At 44.8% G+C, this 17,719-nt stretch overlaps 1 protein-coding gene across 2 annotated transcripts in view; it reads left to right on the top strand.

The window, feature by feature from the left end:
- The first annotated feature begins 295 nt into the window (after positions 1-295).
- The window catches only part of LOC132386494 (NACHT, LRR and PYD domains-containing protein 3-like), a 35,633-nt gene continuing 18,209 nt past the window's right edge, over positions 296-17,719 (top strand). Inside the window, exons 1-7 of one of the 2 annotated variants that reach the window (XM_059958784.1) lie at positions 296-3,185; positions 5,528-5,694; positions 7,526-7,622; positions 9,776-10,063; positions 14,692-14,858; positions 16,751-16,922; positions 17,025-17,090. In XM_059958784.1, the coding sequence (XP_059814767.1) occupies positions 7,613-7,622; positions 9,776-10,063; positions 14,692-14,858; positions 16,751-16,922; positions 17,025-17,090 (703 nt within the window). In that variant the 5' untranslated portion in view covers positions 296-3,185; positions 5,528-5,694; positions 7,526-7,612. Of the gene's footprint in view, positions 3,186-5,527; positions 5,695-7,525; positions 7,623-9,775; positions 10,064-14,691; positions 14,859-15,476; positions 15,579-16,750; positions 16,923-17,024; positions 17,091-17,719 lie in introns of those variants that run through there. The other variant, XM_059958786.1, reaches the window with a different exon arrangement.

The raw sequence follows: 17,719 nt of genomic DNA on the forward strand, positions 1-17,719 counted from the left end.
CAGCCCAATCATTGGTCCATTCAGATGACCATCAGGTTCCCGTCGGCCATAGGTTGATGGAGTGTTAGTTTCTGAACTCTGATTGGCGGAAGCACTGCAACATTATACCGGTAACAAGGAGTGCTAGAGTTGAGGTTTGGGCTGTAATTCTTAGTACTTATACAGATGGGACACGATGTTCCTCCTTCCAAATGAATCAGAAGTCTCGGGCATCTGGACATTGGTTGTGGGTATATCCCTGAATACACCACTTGCTGTGAGATGTGTGGACGATGTGCGAGGTTTCTGGCGTCGGTAAGGGACAGGTTCAGCTGTGTGACCCTGTGAGGTTGGGTCATGGGATATCATAGTTTTAGATTCAAGTAAAATGGACCGGAGGGTCAATTTGCCCAGGTTAATGAGGTGTTGAGCGAGTATTTCTGATCTGGGTGATCATTGTTCAAACCGTGTTTGTAAATTCCCCCTCACTGTCACACGCCTGCCAGACAGTGGAAATCTAACAGAAACTCAAGATGCTGGAGATCTGCAGTAAAAACTGAAAAAGTTTGAAGTAATTGTGACGAAACGTGTAAACCTGAATCGTCAAATTTGTTCCTCTCCCCACAGCTGTTCCTGACCCGCTGAGTGTTCCTGGTAATTCCAGTTTCCTTTTATTACATTCACCCTGGACTGGTTTATATTTCCTGAATTGGACCTGGTTTAAACTGGCAATGTAAATAGCTCGTGCTGTGATAATCGTACAGTAAACAAACCATAGCTTCTCGCACTAAATTGTTCTGGTATCAATTTGTCTGTTGTTCCTGGGAATCTGTTCAGTGTAGATGTTGCTAACAAGGTTCACATGAATAATCTCAGGAATGATCGGCTTTATGTATGAGGAGCATTTGATGTTTCTGGATCCTTGCTCAATGGAGTTCAGAGGGGCGGTGGTGGTGGTGGGGGGATGTATGTTAAAGTAAACCTACCGAATGCTGAAAAGCTTGGTTACAGTGGCTATGGAGAGGATGTTTCCATTGGACAGAGAGTCTGTGATCTGACAGCACCGTCTCAGAATAAAGACGCCTACCTTTAAAATTGTGATGACAGACAGACTTACATTCAGACTGACAGACTTTATTGATCCTGAGGGAAACTGGATTTCGTTACAGCCGCACTAACCAAGAACAGAGTAGAAATATAGCAAAATAAAACCAGAAATAATTAAATAATAAGAAGTAAATTATGCCAGTGGAAATAAATCCAGGACCAGCCTATTGGCTCAGGGAGTCTGACACTCCGTGGGAGGCGTTGTAATGTTTGATGGCCACAAGTAGGAATGACTTCCTATGACGCTCAGTGTTACATCTCGGTGGAATGAGTCTCTGGCTGAATGTACTCCTGTGCCTAACTGGTACATTATGGAGTGGATGGGAGTAATTGTCCAAGATGGCATGCAACTTGGACAGCATCCTCTTTTCAGACACCACCGTCAGAGAGTCCTGTTCCACCCCCCACAACATCACTGGCCTTACGAATGTGTTTGTTGATTCTGTTGGTGTCTGCTACCCTCAACCTTCTGCCCCAGCAAACAACAGCAAACACGATAGCACTGGCCACCACAGACTCGTAGAACAACCTCAGCAGCGTCCGGCAGATTTTAAAGGACCTCAGTCTCCTCAGGAAATAGAGACGGCTCTGACCGTTCTTGTAGACAGCCTCAGTGTTCTTTCACCAGTCCAGTTTATTATCAATTCGTATCCCCGGGTACTTGTAATCTTCCACCATCTCCACACTGACCCTTTGGATGGTAACAGGGTTGATTGGTGCCTTGACGCTCCTCAGGTCCACCACCAGCTCCTTAGTTTTTTTTTCACATTAAGCTGCAGATGATTCTGCTCGCACCATGTGTCAAAGTTTCCCACCGTAGCCTTGTACTCAGCCTCATCTCTCTTGCTGATGCATCCAACTATGGCAGAGTGATCAGAAAACTTCTGAAGATTGCAAGACTCTGTGCAGTAGTTGAAGTCTGAGGTGTAGATGGTGAAGGGAAAGGGGGGCAGGACAGTCACCTGTGGAGCCCCAGTGCTGCTGACCACTCTGTCTGACACGCAGTGTTGCAAATGCACGTACTATGGTCTGCCAGTCAGGTAATCAATAATCCATGACACCAGGGAAGCAACCACCTGCATCACTGTCAGCTTCTCACCCAGTAGAGCAGGGCGGACGGTGTTGAACGCACTGGAGAAGTAAATAAACATGACCCTCACAATGCTTTCCGGCTTGTCCAGGTGGGCATAGACACGATTCAGCAGGTAGACGATGCATCCTCAACTCCTAGTCGGGGCTGGTAGGCGAACTGGAGGGGGTCTAGGTGTGGCCTAACCACAGGCCGGAGCTGCTCCAGAACAAGGCAGTCCAGCGTCTTCGTGATGCGGGAGGTCAATGCCACCGGTCCGCAGTCATTGCAGCCACTGGAGCGCGGCGTCTTCGGTACAGGGACGAGACAAGACGTCTCCCACAGCCCAGGATCCCTCTGGAGACTCAGGCTCAGGTTGAAGACATGGTGAAGTACCCCACATAGCTGGGGGGGGCACAGGCTTTGAGCACCCTGGGGCTGACGCCATCCGGGCCTGCAGCCTTGCTTGAGGAAAATCTCTTCAGCCAAAGGATGGCTGCTGTGTGGAAACTGTTGCCACAGAGGGTGGTGGAGACTGCCCTTTGCGCATACTTATGGCAGATTTAAATATGTTCGTGATTGCTCAATAGCAGGATGAAGGCAGGAATATGGTGTTGGAATGAAAATCATGTTTGAATGGTGGAGCAGACTCGATGGACAGAATCACCTAATTCTCCTCCTACATCTTGTGTCGGACCATAACTGAACGATGACTCCTTCGTATCCCATATCAGGCATTGGGAAGTGCGAGGGGAAATTTCAGATTTCTTCTTTGTGATCTTCAACATTTAACTTCGATAAACGGAAATAGCTTTTTTCTCCTTTGTATTGTTAATGTGCTTTATTATCTGTCCAGTTAAAGTCAGACATGCGGTGAGAGATTTATTGGAAGAAAAACCGCAACTGGAAGGGAACCACGACTGAAAACGAGGGAACAGCAACAAGTGAACCAGTCCGAAGACTGAGAGCATCAACTGGACAGAACCCTCCGGACTCAGAGATACCATTGATTCGGTCAGCAGAAAATCTGGTGAGTCTCATTTAGTTAAACACTGATCATTTAGACATTACATATCTATACAATGGAAGGTAGGAAATAGTTGGAATGAGACTGAGTGTGCCAGGTATTCCTCTGTCAGACCCAGCTGCAATCACTCCAAGTCTGGTAAAGTGTTGTCAGCAGCCCAGCTCTTTAAAGCCACTCACATTCCCTCAGTGTTTGCTCATTTCAAGCTTTTGCGTGTTTTGAAGTAGTTTTTGGTCAGTTCTGAGTGGGGAGAGGGAATGTCTGCGGTTTGTTTATACTTACTGTCTTTCAGAAATGTAATTGCTTGAATTTAATTTGTGCCGACTTACTAACCATACCCTGTACCTTCGCAACCAAATTATCGATATACACAACAAGTAGGAATAGGTGTAACCCCGGGAACTTCACTAAGCGCGGAACTCAAGTCCAAGAAACAGCTTCTCACCGTCAACTTCTGCTTCCTAACAATCATCTGTTTGCAGACTCTGGGGCCCTGTAACAAACTCAATGTTAACAGCAAGATTAGACAGTAACTAATATAAAGAGGAACTTGCTGCTTCCTGTGAGGACGCGTATCATGTCCGATCCAAAGAGAAAATCCTCCGTCATTTACAACTTGATTTGCCTCGGGATCCATCCTTCCCGGTACGCTGCGTCCGATAATCCGTAATCCCCCAACCTCCCCCCACCCCGCCAATAGCCCCACATCCTTCCCATCGTTCACCCCACAATCAAACCCGTGGACAGATTCCCTTCACCCACATCCACACTCTCAACTTGGGTATCATAACTAACTGATCATACATTCCCGGCTCGCGCGCAAAACTGAAACCAGGCCTGCAGCACTGGCGACCCCGGACACCCCAGATGACTGGTTCAGTTCCGGCCCTTAACCACTGCAACCGACCTTCGATTTACACAAACCCGAGATAAGCCCCTTCCTCACCGCCGCCCGATCAGGAGAACCGACGTCATCCGCTGGGTTCGGCACTGTGCTCTGATCTGCAGGAGGTCCCCACCGCGCCACCTGTGACAGGATGTCGGACGGACAACACAGAGCGTTCGTGTGTCGGTTCATTCACTGTGACACCCTCCAAACTTCACATTAACTCCATCCAGACGACTCTGGGCGAACTTCAACGAGCAAGAAATAAATCCCTGTCAGCGATCAGCTGTCTGAATGATTCGCTCACTGTCGTGGTGGCTTCGATTACTGGGAGACAAGGACAGCAGGGACGAGAGGTCTTCTGTTAACTGATATTAATCTGTGTTTCCACTGCTGGCAATTCCTGTTTACAGTAGTAAAACTGTTGTTTATGAAAATACTAAACAACGAGACACTGCACTGACCGAACCACCTCAAATCAGATCACCCTGGAAACTCTTCCCCAGAAACATTCTGGGCTTTGTGACCCAACTCGAGACAGGCACCACATCGCCCACTCAACGGACAACATGGCAGAGCAGGGCACACAACATCGGATTCAGTGATGGAACCCGTTATGCTTCTTTCGTTCTTCCCCTGAAATCATTAAAACCTCCACTAAACAGCTTTTGAATAGAAGCTCTCACCCGCACGTGACGTCACTCTGGTGCCCCCAGACAAAGCCATAAAATATTAGAGTAGAATTTGGCCATTTGCCCCATCTGACGTCGCGTGCGCAGTTCCTTGCATCTGAGGGTTTGTTTCTCGTGGTTGTGCAGTTTAATCTTTCTTCCGTTCAGATCAGGGAGTGAGAACCGTAGATGTCACGTCCTCGCATTGTGGGTGGGCTTTCTTTTTTCCTTGACTCCATTCCATTGCTACGGATTGCCGAAGAGAGCAAATGTCTCCGGGTATATAACCCTAATAATGCAAGAAGGAAGCCTTTCCATTTTTACCGGCTTCTCAAACATTTGTACACTTCAGCGAATTCTTCCCCTAGAAGTTCCAGAGCAGAAGCTCAGTCTGTCTATTATTGCCACACAATTAAAGTGGAGACTCGTTTATTATTCTCATGTGCAGAGGGACAATGAAAAAACTTGTCATGCATACATTCCAGCTGGAGAGAGAGCAGGACAAATTGCTGAAGATACCGGCTGGATTAGAAATGAAAATTCGACTGTACTCTTTTCCATAGATGCTGCCTGGCCTGCTGAGTTCCTCCAGCTTTTTGTGTGTGTTCTTTTATATGCCGTGTCAGGTTTTGTAAAATGTGCAGGACAGTTACAGATTTCGTCAAACGGATTATTATATTTGTGTTCAAGATTTAAATTCCAAAGAGTTTTGTTTTCAAGAACATTAGACTGAAATGTTTTGTTCTTCTTTGTATTGTTAACGTGCTTCGTTATCTCTCTGATTAAAGTTAGACCTGTGCTAAGGGATTTATTGGATGAAAAGCCCACAACTGGAAACAAAGAAGAACTGAAGACGAGGGAACAGCAATAATTGAACAAGCCGAAGACTGAGAGCACCAACTGGAGAAACCCCACTGGCTCAGAGTTACCCTTCAGTCAGTCAGGAGAAAGTTTGGTGAGTCTCATTCACTCAAATACTCGTCCTTTAGACATTACATGTCTGTACTAAGGAAGGTCGGAATTAGTTTGGGTGTGACTGAATGTGCCCAGAAGTACCAGTTATACTTCTGTCAGACCCAGTTGCAATCACTCCAAATTGGGAAAACATTTTCACAGACTAATGTACATGGAACTGCGAAGGTCGCTTCAGAAAGGGGAAGAATGTTCAGAGAAAAAAAAACGTGGTTCACAAGAGATTAGAACATTTAGGCAAATGGAAAAAAGAAGCAACATTCAAGCAAGGCTCTAGAGAATTATAAGGCAGCCTTGAAGTAGCTTAAGAACTGATTTGTGGTCAAAGTGAACTTGGGAAGTCCTTGGGAAGTAGGATGAAGGAAAGTGCAAGGCGTTATACATGTGGGTGAAGAAGAGGAGGGTGAATAGATCGAGGGTAGCAAAGGAGGAAATGTACCAGGAGGATGCGGTGATAGGCGAGGTGCTTAATGAATGCTTTGTTTCAGAGTTACCAATGAGATGGACAGTGATTGTGACGTAGCATAGTAGCATGGCAGTGTTCAGAAAGAGGAGTTGTTGAAGCATCCAGTATATACCACTTTACGACAGGAAGTGAGGGAGGAGTTTACAAGGACATTGGCAATGATATTTGTGTCCTCTCTGGCCACAGGCGTAGTAATCATTAGAGGATGGCATATCTTGTTCTGTAATTCAATAAACGTTATATATATATAATCCTGGGGATTATAGACCAGTGAGCATCACATCAGTGCTGGGCAAACTCTTGGAATGGTTACTTGGGAAGAGGAATTTTGAGCATTTGGAGAAATATTATCTTACTACGGGTTGCCACTTCGGCGTTTTGATGGTGAGTGGCGAAAAAGGTAGGGGAGGTGCCAGAAATAGCTTTCCACAATATGTGACAGTCATGCAATGACATTTGGATCGACAGATTCTGATCAGGAGACGCCATGGCATTGTGCATGTAAAATTGTGTTTAACAAGACTTCTTAAGTTTTTTGAAGATAAGTGTCGATGGGGGTGCGGGAATGGATGTTGTACATTGAACTACAGTAAAGCCTTTGACAAGGTGCCACATGAAAGCTCGGTCTGGAAGATAAGTTCACATCTGGGCCAGGGAGATAAAGTTAGATGGATTCAGGATTGCCTTGAAGGTAGTAAGCAAAGAGGGGTGTTTGAAGGATTTTCCTTGAAGAGGGACCGCAAGGCTACAAGTTGGGATATTTGATATTCGTTATTTGAAAGCAATGATTTGAATACAAATGCACAAGCCTTGACCAGTAAGTTCACTGATGACACAAAATTAATAGATGGTGTTCATGATGAAGATTATTGTAGCTTATACGGGATCTGAATGGGTAAAGCAGTGGTAAACAGATTGCAAATTTCAACATGAGCAGCATGGGTTTCACGCAGAGTTTTGTGATGATGTGGAGGGACCTGTCAAAGGAAGTGGAAGAGGCAACACAATTGTATAATTCCAGAAGCAGTTGGGATATGAAGATGGAGTGAGGAGGCCAGTAGGGAAATGGGCTCAAAACAGGAAATTAGGACCATGTCTGTGGGCAATATGGTTAGCACTTTCTCATTGGGCTGAAGGGTCTGTATCTGTGCTCTGTTGCTGTGTGACTCTGTCAGAAGGATGCACCAGATATCACTGGACAGACATACAGACATGGTGTGGAAGTTGATGGAAAAGGGGAATGGTTGGTCCTTAAGCCAACTCCTGTTCTGATACAGGGGATGTAGGCTCTGTCATATTTATAAAGTAATCGTGTCTCTGACTCACTATCTGTTTGTGTGTCATTTAGACCATCACCCGCAGGTGGAGCTTTTCTACACCGGGAACAAAGAGTAAACAAGGAAACAACAACCAGGATTCGTCAGTCGGAATCAAAATGGCTACAGGTATGATAACAGGGATCTTTATAATTAAACTTCCGTCGTGTTTGTGCACAATAGTTCAGATGAAGTAACTGACACAGATGCTAACGGGCACAGAAAAGTTTCATCGAACAGGGTCATCGAACCCCATGGAAAAGTGGTCTTGAATAATCGATCGATTTAACAGTTCCAGTGCAGGGGCCTGTCACCGGTAATGGTGGAATTTCTCAGGTCACCGTGCAAATCTTCACCTGAGTGGAAGCAGCAGGGTATCCTGAATCAGGTGGCTGAGTGTAAAACACCCACAAAAATATGTTGTTTGTTACGTTAAAGTCCAGGTTCACGGATTGTTGCACATCAGGGCCTGTTCAGAGGTGAAAGACATCTCCAACTTTCATTCATAAAATTCAGAGCCAGATGATTGGAGCATTTCCGGGATTTCAGGAATTGTGTGATAACACAGCATTTCAGGTTTTGATAGGATAGCTGTCAACTTCCCCTTGGTTTTGTTGACGGCTGCGCCAAGGAGATGAAAGGAGTTTCCGATATCTGTTTTCTGTAGCCCAACCGAGAACATTGCCAATGGTCAGAATTTCTGACCATCAGCAAACAGCTCATTGTAGGTAAATTTGTGGTGTGTTTCAGAGTTTTAACACCCCAGTGAATGTCTAGGCTGTGGACAAATGGTGAACGTCATTTTCTCAAAAGACGTTTAAGGAGCTTCAATGCTGATATGCTGAAATGATTTTCTCTGAGGCAGAAAATGTTCTCATCCGTTTCAATCTTTTGTAAATGGAATATTCAATCTGCAATCTGTCAAGTACTAATACATCCTTTCTGTAGTATTGGTACCAGAACTGGTCCAACCAACAGTTTATTACCTTGTCACAAGAGATCTCTGTGCCTGCATTCTGCTCCGCAGCTAATGATGGCAAGCTTGCCAGATGTCCACTTGGCACATTGTCGCCTGCAATCCTGTGGCTGATCTGTGTGTGACCCTGTGGAAGGGACAGTGTGCGTAGCTTGGTAATGGTCAGTCCGTGACCAAGGGGACAGGACAGCGTGCGCCTCGAGGTAATGGTCAGTCTGTGACCCAGGCGACAGGACAGCGTTCGCCTCGAGGTAATGGTCAGTCTGTGACCCAGGCGACAGGACAGCGTTCGCCTCGAGGTAATGGTCAGTCTGTGACCCAGGCGACAGGACAGCGTTCGCCTCGAGGCAATGGTCAGTCTGTGACCCAGGGGACAGGAAAGCGTGCGCCTCGAGGTAATGATTAGTCTGTGACCCAGGGGACAGGACACTTTGACACAGCAGTCGGAGAGTATGTGATTTAGGGGATCTGGCAGTGTGTAATCCGGAGGCTGATCTGTGAGTGACGCTGGTGACTGAACAGTTTGTGATCTAGGGAGAATTTGCTTGTGGAAAATAATCCCAGTGATATTTCCCGGTATCAACTGACACCATTGCATTAAGACCCCGGGTTATCAGTGTGTTCAACTACTGCATAGCCAGTGATCAGTATTATTGTGTCCATCCTGTTCTGTATCTGGGAGTGGATGTGTTTGGTCACCGGCTTATTGCGATGGTCCCCTGGCAGGAAGTGTAGATCACATTCACCAGCACTGTCCCACTCCAAATCGGGTCAGCGAGAGTCCAGGCTCCATTGCTAGATGACTCTGTGTCTGTTCTCGCTAGAATTTCGAAAGATGAGGGAGGGGAGATATCATTGAACCCTTTCGAATGTTGAGTTGCCTAGACAGAGTAGATTTTGAAAGATGTTTCCAATAGTGGGGTAGTCTAGTGTAAGAGGGCTCAGCTTCAAGATAGAGGATCATCCATTTAAACAGAAACTTCTTTAGGCAGAAGGTGGCGAATTTGTGGAATTTGTTACCACAGGAAGCTGTAGAGACCGGGTCATTGAGAGTATTTAAGGCAAAGATCCGTAGGTTATTGATTGGAGAAGGTATCAAATGTTACGGGAAGAAGGCCGAGAATTAGGGTTGAGGAGGGGAAAGAAAGGATCAGCCATGAATGAATGGCGGAGCAGATTCAATGAGCCAAATGGCTTGCTTCTATACCTATGCCTTATGATCTTATTGTAGCCACCCATTGTGAATCCTTATTTTGATGAGCATTAAATCACTCTAGTACAACTTGTAATTCGTTAATTATTTCAGGTGGAAAATTAAATCGGGTCCGGGAATTACTCAAGAGGTTTTCAGCAGGTAACTCACCGAGGGAAGATAATCGGCACCCCGGAAACAACGCACCAAAGCAGGGTCAGATTGAGGGCAATATCCTAGTTGAATGCAGTCCGGCTGCAGAGGAGGAGGAGCAAAGTCAGCCCAGAGACAGTGACGTCACAGACACTGATCAGGACCCTGGAACCAGCACAAGTGAGGCGACTGCATGTCAGCTCGGAAGCTCATTTAAAACTGAACTGCCAAGTCCCCAACAAGGAGTTGGTAAGTGAAATATGAGGGTGATGTGTTCACAGAATGCGTCAGGGAGGAGGGTAAAGGTGATTCCTTGTTGGAGGGTTGCACAGAGAGGGAAAATATGTGGGTTTGGTACATGGTGTAGTGGGGCACCCGTTACCCAACTACAGGAAATGTACTACCTGCTCTAATTATTTCCAGGATGTGTATTGGAGGAAATGCAGCTGTCCAGATAAGAAGTTCTAGGATAAGAAATAAGGGAAATGTATTCCTCAGGATGGAGAGAGCATCTCTCGGAAGTGCCTCTTATTGACAGTCCCAATATTTATTCCCATCCTATATTGGAAAAGGTGTGTCAGTGGGGTGGGCGTGGTTGCTTACTGGTAAAGTAATTTCAAGAGCATTGTTGGGTAGTTTTTGAGGCCACTCCTGCGGAAAGGAACATAAGTGTATACATGGCTGATGCCAGTGTGTTTCCCTATTGTACATCACTGGTCAAAGAACCCAACTACAGGTTAAATCACATTACCATCTGTCTGCTATGGGAATTCAACTGTCTATGAATCCAAAAGGCAATTCACCACACTTTCCAAGCATGTTAAGTTTCTGTATGAGCCTCCCATGTGGGACCTTGGCAAACACTCGGCTAAAACTCAAGTAGAAAATATCCATGTGTAACTTCATCCATCACATTTGTCACCACCTGGAAGAACATAATCAAGTTAACAGGGTCTCTCAAACATTCTCTCTTCTGATACTCCCATGGGGTAGAAGATATAAAAGGCTGAATGTAAGTACCGCCAGCCAAAAGGACAGATTTAATACTGCATTTATAAGACTATTGATTGGCCACCATCTCTGTTATTATTCGCTCTTCATAATAATGAAAATTTTATGTTTAAAGTTACAACGTTGTACATGTGATAATTAATAACCACTCACTTAGGCAACCTCAATATACTTACAGAATAGCAGAAAGAATGCCGTTGGGTATGAACGGATTTAAGGAACAACTGATGATAGATTACGCAATTCTTTTAAGGCCGGGGGAAAACAGAAATCTTCCAATGTTATATTGTCTATCAAAAACCATTTGATTCTGTCCCTCACTCATGGCTAATAGAACTTCCTAATATATACACCTGATATACAACATCTGAAGCATTGGCAGACAGTAACCGCCTTATTACCCCGGCCACTCCCTATTTGACACGTTGCCGTCCAGTAAAAGGTTCAGGATAATAAAAGCCAAGACAAATAGACTGAGGAACCGCTTCTACCCCAGAGCTGTGGCCTCCATCCCACCATTCCCACAGAGCATTGACTGAAACTGTGAGCACGCACAAGGAATCAAATACTTGCACTAACGGCACTTTATGCATTACTGTGATATTCTGGTGCGGCTGCAACTTATTTTCAGCGACTTATCTATTATATACTGTTTTTTATTCTATTACTGTCTTATTTTTACCTACTGCTTTTTTTGATTGCCTGAGAGGAAGCCTAACAGAGTTTCATTGTACCTATGTATAAGGACAATAAAGATCATTCAATTCAATTCAGTCCTCTTCTTGCATTGTCTCTCAGTTTTTGAGAACAGCTCGTCTAGGCAGATTTACAGCTGTGCAATATTATTTCCATTCATTGATCATTGACTTAACTGTACTTCAAGGGATATTCAGTAACTTGGAAATTATCCTGTATCAATATCCTGGCTTGTGCTTTTCAATAACCCTTTAACAGAGGGTTCTCTGTTCTTAGACTCCTCCACCATACAAATTATCCTCTCCACATCCATTATATCGAGGCCTTTCAAAATTCGACTGGTTTCTATGAGGCCACCCTCATTCTCCTGAATTCCTGTGTAGAGGGCCAGAGCCGTCAGACGCTCCTCATATGCCCCTCATATGGAAACTCATTCCCATAGACTTTCTCATGATCTTCCTTTGAAACCTCTCCAATGTCAGCACACCATTATTTTCGATAAGGAATCCAAAACCTCACATCACTCAAGGTAGGGCCTCACCAGTGCTTTATAAAGCCTCAACATTACATACTTGCTTTTATAGACAATAGGTGCAGAAGTAGACCATTCGGCCCCTCGAGTCTGCACCGCCATTCTGAGATCATGGCTGATCATTCACTATCAATACCCAGTCCCTGCCTTGTCCCCATATCCCTTGATTCCCCTATCCATCAGATATCTATCCAGCTCCTTCTTGAAAGCATCCAGAGAATTGGCCTCCACCGTCTTCCGAGGCAGTGCATTCCACACCTCCACAACTCTCTGGGAGAAGAAGCTCTTCCTCAACTCTGTTTTAAATAACTGACCTCTTATTCTCAATCCATGCCCTCTGGTACTGGAGGGCATTATATTTATATTTTAGTCCACTCGAAATAAATGCCAGTATTGCATTTGCCTTTCTCACCACCAACTCAAACTGCAAATGAACGTTGAAGACATCCTGCACAAGCACTCCCAAGTCCCTTTGCAACTCAGGTTATTGAATTTTCATTCCATTCAGTAAAATGACAACCCTTTTATTCCTTCTAACAAAGTGAATGATCAGACGTTTCCCGACACTGTATTAAACATGCCATATCTTCGCCCATTCTCCCAATCAGTCCAAGTACTTCCGCGTTCCGAGGATAGCCTCTCTACTTCCTCAAAACTACCTTCCCCTCCTCATATCATCCGGAAATCTGGCCACTAAGCCTTCAATTCTGATATCCAAAGCATTGACGTATAATGGTCCCAACACAGATGTCTATGAAACACGACTAGTCACCAGTAGCCAACCAAAAAAGGAAACCCTTTTTCCCACTCTTTGCCTACCGCCAATCAGCCAATCCTTAATCCATGCGAGAACTTTTCCTGTAATGCCGTGGGCACTTAACATGTTCAGCAGCCTCTTGAGTGGCAACTTGTCAAAGGCCTTCTGAAAATCTAAGCACACAATATCCACGAATTCTCCTTTGTCTATCCTGTTTGTTATTTCTACAAAGAATTCCAACAGATTTGTCAGTCACAATTTTTCCTTGAGGAATCCATGCTGACCAAGGCGTATTTTTATCATGTGCCTCCAAACACCCGAAATCAACTACGCTTGGTACCCTTAAGGGTATTAAGTACCCTTAACAATCGCCATATATAACTTTGCAACCAGTGAGTTCAGACTAACAAGCCTATAATTTAATTTCTTCTGACTCAGTCCGTTATTGAAGAGTGTAGCGAAATTTGCAGTTAGCCGTTCCTCGCAAGCCTTGCCAGAATCAATGAATTCCTGAAAAAGCATTGCTGGCACTTCTACATAAGCAATAAAAAAAACGGTTAGCTGGAGAATGCAGGAATATCTTGAACAGTTTCTGCTGCTGTGGCTCAGAAGAGAACAGAGATGTAGTGATGATGGAAGATTCCTTAGTCGGAGGAACTGAGACGCGATTCTGTGGGCACGATAGAGGGTCCCATATGTTACATTGCCTCCCAGGTGCCAAGGATGACTCGATTCGGGTCCACGGTGTTTAAAAAGGAGGGGGGGAGTGAGCAGTACAGGTAGTAAAGGGTGAGGTGGTACTGGTAAGAGATCTGAGGGAGCTAGGTAGAAAACGGGACAACCAGGGTAGTAATTTCAGGATTACTGTCATGCCGCCCAGCATGGGGGTAAATATAGGATGACTTGGCAGATGAATGCATAGCTAAGGAACTGATGCGGGGGGAGGGTTCAGATTTATGGATAATTAGACGTTGTAGCCAGCACAGCTTAAATGCCATCTATAAATTTGCCAACAATAAAACCATTGTTGCCAGAATTTCAGATGGTGACGAGGGGTGAACGGGTGCAAGATACATCACCTAGTGATGGAGCTGCAACCTTCAAATAAAACCAAAGAACTTCAGAAAGGGTATGATGAGGGAACACACACGTCCTCAAAGACAGATCAGAAGTGGGGAGAGTGAGCAATTTCAAGTTCCTGGTGTCACTATGTCTGTGGGCCTAAACTGGACCCAAAATATCGATGCAGCTATTAAGAAGGCTATATTTAATCAGGAGTTTGAGGAGATTTTGTATGTCACCAAAATAAGTATTGTGCAAATTTCTAGACGTACAATGCAAGGCATTCTAACTGGCTGCATCTTTGGCACCCTAGCAGCATATATGTCCCCAACACTTTTGCGCAACACAGTAGTAATTTTATGTAACTGCAGCTGCAAAACAAAGAAAAGTGACATGTGTGAGTGATAATAAATCTGACTCTGATAAGGGTCTTTATTGTACTGAAAGTTGGAAGGGGGCAGAGCGAGGGGAATCATTGTTTGGAAACCAGTAGGGAAAGAACACCAGAGAGATATTCCTTAATGATCAATAAGCCAGTTATTTGGAATCAGATGACCTTGTCTCAGGGCTGGATGTGTCCATGCTCTCACTACACCCCACCCCAGGCACTCCTTTCCTGCTACCTGTCCCACTCCCCTCCCACCTCCTGTGCAATCTGTCCCACACTCCTCACACCATCTTTGCCACGGGCCTCATGCTCTTCATGTGGCGCATGCGCCTTAATCACCTTTTCCAACATAATTTTCTCCCCATCAGGTTTACCAAATTGCTCTACACTCAACCTTGCACAGTACTGTATTTTTATATTTCTATACCCAGATTCCAAATCTACGATCTCAGATTTCATGACACAGTGCGAAGATTATCAGCTGCTCCACCTGACTATTTTCTACCGAGAGAGACTGAAACCTGCGATTGAAGCACGTGTAGAAGCACTCAGCTGGACGTTGAGACAGGAGGGACAATTCAGTGAACAGGAACACGAGGTGATTGGGAGTAACAGTTGGGATACCATTCATTTTAGTGAAAGGAGGGATGAGAGACTACGGTCAGGCTGGCTCATCCTCTTGCTTCTGTACACTGCAGTGATGATATTGATCACTGAACAATTTGTGACCAAAACCTTCGCACCAGGGTTAAAATCAGCGAAATAGAAAAATCCGAACTGCAGATTCAAACTTAATTCATCAGTCCAAATAGGCTGAGCTCAGCACAGTGGTCAGAGAAATGTGATTCAATGAATCAGCATTAGAAATGAAAACCTGATAAGAATACCCATCAAGGCCTTTGGTCACATTGGGATTAATCTCATTTCTCCTCATGGACAATGCAAATGTCCAGTTCTCTGCTGCCGTGTGTGACGGGACACCTGGCTACCACATCGATGTGGTCACATTACTCCCGAACACAGCCAGGTGCCTGGAATTTCGCCAATGTGTTGTGACCCTAGAATTAGAATCACACAACAGGAAAATGGGCCATATCACCCTAAATCTTTCCTATCAGTTGTTTCTCGAATTATCTTCGGCATTTCATAGTTTCAAACAACACTTACTACCAAAATATGTATACAGTATACAATCCTGAGATTCACTTTCTTACAGAAATCGAAGAAACATAATAGAACCCATTTAAAAAACTCACATAACAAAGGCCGCCAAACACCCAATGTTTGAAAAACGGAACAGATCGTCCGAACACTAAAAGTAAGTAATTAACACCGAGAATATTAACCGCAGAGACCACCAACGTGGAAAGTGAGTCCACGGCCACCGAGCCACATTCACTGCAGCAGCCGGTCCTTGAGTCCAGACCAGAGCCGCAGATGTGAGTAAACTTCACGAATCAGTGAACTAAACACCCTCACTCACAGCCGTGGCATTGGAACCTTTTGGATTCGGTCTAGCACTGATATCGACCAAACATTGGCTGATTACTCGCTTTCGGGCCCGTTCCCTGCCACTTTGATCTGGCCACAAGTTCTCATTACCAATGACAGTGGTGGAAGTGTACACTCAAGACGCCAGCTTGCCGAATTTCCCCACAACACCACACATACACCAGGTCGGTTCAAAAATAACAACTTGCAAATGAAAAATGTTTCAATAATTGGTAGAACAGAAAAGTGTTATTGAATGAGTATTTAGAGTTTTCTTTGCTGCCAATAAAGCTTCACTGTTTTTCACCAGCTCCATTTTTCCAGGACAGTATGAATGTATTCATGATATAGAATCTGATAACCAACTCCGGAAATTCACTTTAGATCAGGCCACATCAGCCCGGAGGATCCTTCAGGACAGTCAATATCATGAACAGGGATTTGTTGAGTTGTCCCAGAGACCAATCAAGACACAATCCAATATAATCGAACATAGTCAACTTTCCAAATGTGGTATCTGCCAACAGAGGTCATCAGCCCATGTGTTTGTGGGTAGGAAATGTTCTCACTGAGCTCACCCATGTCACTTCCATCACACTGAAAGAGACAGACCCAGACCAGAGAGCAGCGAGAGAGACAATGCATTGTGCAGGAACACTAGAGTTGTAACGAGCCATAATCCACTGGTTAATGGCCAATGCCTACCTCACATTGCCGTCATCAACAAAAACATGTAAGAGCTCTACAAGCATTATGAAGAAATGTGGCAAAAGTGATTACTTCACTCTGCAATAATAATACCGACTTGTAATTGTGTTCAGTTCGTGTTTCGGTTCCATTGCCTGAACCCATAGATTTTCAGAATGGACCAGGAGACAGACCAGTGATTGTCCCGGTGCTCTTGGGCAATGGGACGACTAGTTGAATGTCCCATCAATGAGCATATTTTCCTCATCGTTCTGTGTCTGTCCGTCCGATCTTCACTGTTGTTCTTCACAGGAAGTCAAGGAGCTTGCGGAGTGGGGAAACCGGACAGAGAGTTCCAAACTCTTCCTCAGTCTGGTGACGGAGAAAGGCGCCAAGGCCCAGAGAATGATGTGGGAATCCTTTGTGGAAGTGAGGAAGGAGTTACCAAAGTTGGAAAGGATACTGAAGGAAATCCAGGAATTTGGTACCATGAAATAACGCACTCTGACCTAAATCAGATTGAAACTTTCCAGATTTAACAATGCATGTTGGATTCAATTTCATGAAAGTTTTTCGATGTCAACAGGTCCTGATCCATATGAACATATGATTGTCAGCCGAGGCTTTTGTGAGCTATCTTCGCAACTCAAGGGTGAGTGATCAAATAAATGATTCAAACTGATTACTTGACAGAAATGATGTTGAACAGCGATTGTTCATAGATTACTGAAACTAGGAATCCAACTGTCAGTGTTTGTGGAAAGGGATGGTCTTGACTGGAAATCTCTATCAGTGAATTGGTATCTTGAGTTGGAACACTTCAGACCTTTTCTGATATTTTGTAAAATAACTCAGTTCAGTATTTTGACTGTTTGGCCATAAGTCACTCAGGTATCTGCACCCAGCAAGGTCCTCCTGCCCATGAAAGCCCTAGATGTTGCTGGCAGTCGGCTGAGGTGTTGTGAATCCCAACAATGCTGGCTGGTAACACAGCAGCATATCCCAGATTGTCTGAGAGTGGGAGAATCAGGAAGTTCTTCCACGGTTAGGGTGACATTGTGGAGTTGCTGTTAGACTACTGCTTTCAACATCAGTGATCTCGGTTCAATTCCCGAGGCAGACTAAGGAGCTTGTACTGTCTCTCCGTGACCGTGCGGGTTTCTTCTGGATTTTCAGGTTTTTTCCCACATTCTGAAGATGGAGTCACAGAGAAGTACAACACAGAAACAGGCCCATCGGCTGATCTATTCCTTGCCGAACCACTTAAACTGCCTACTCCCA

This window comes from Hypanus sabinus, unplaced genomic scaffold (assembly GCF_030144855.1).
Source record: "Hypanus sabinus isolate sHypSab1 unplaced genomic scaffold, sHypSab1.hap1 scaffold_118, whole genome shotgun sequence".
NCBI classification, from domain to species: domain Eukaryota; kingdom Metazoa; phylum Chordata; class Chondrichthyes; order Myliobatiformes; family Dasyatidae; genus Hypanus; species Hypanus sabinus.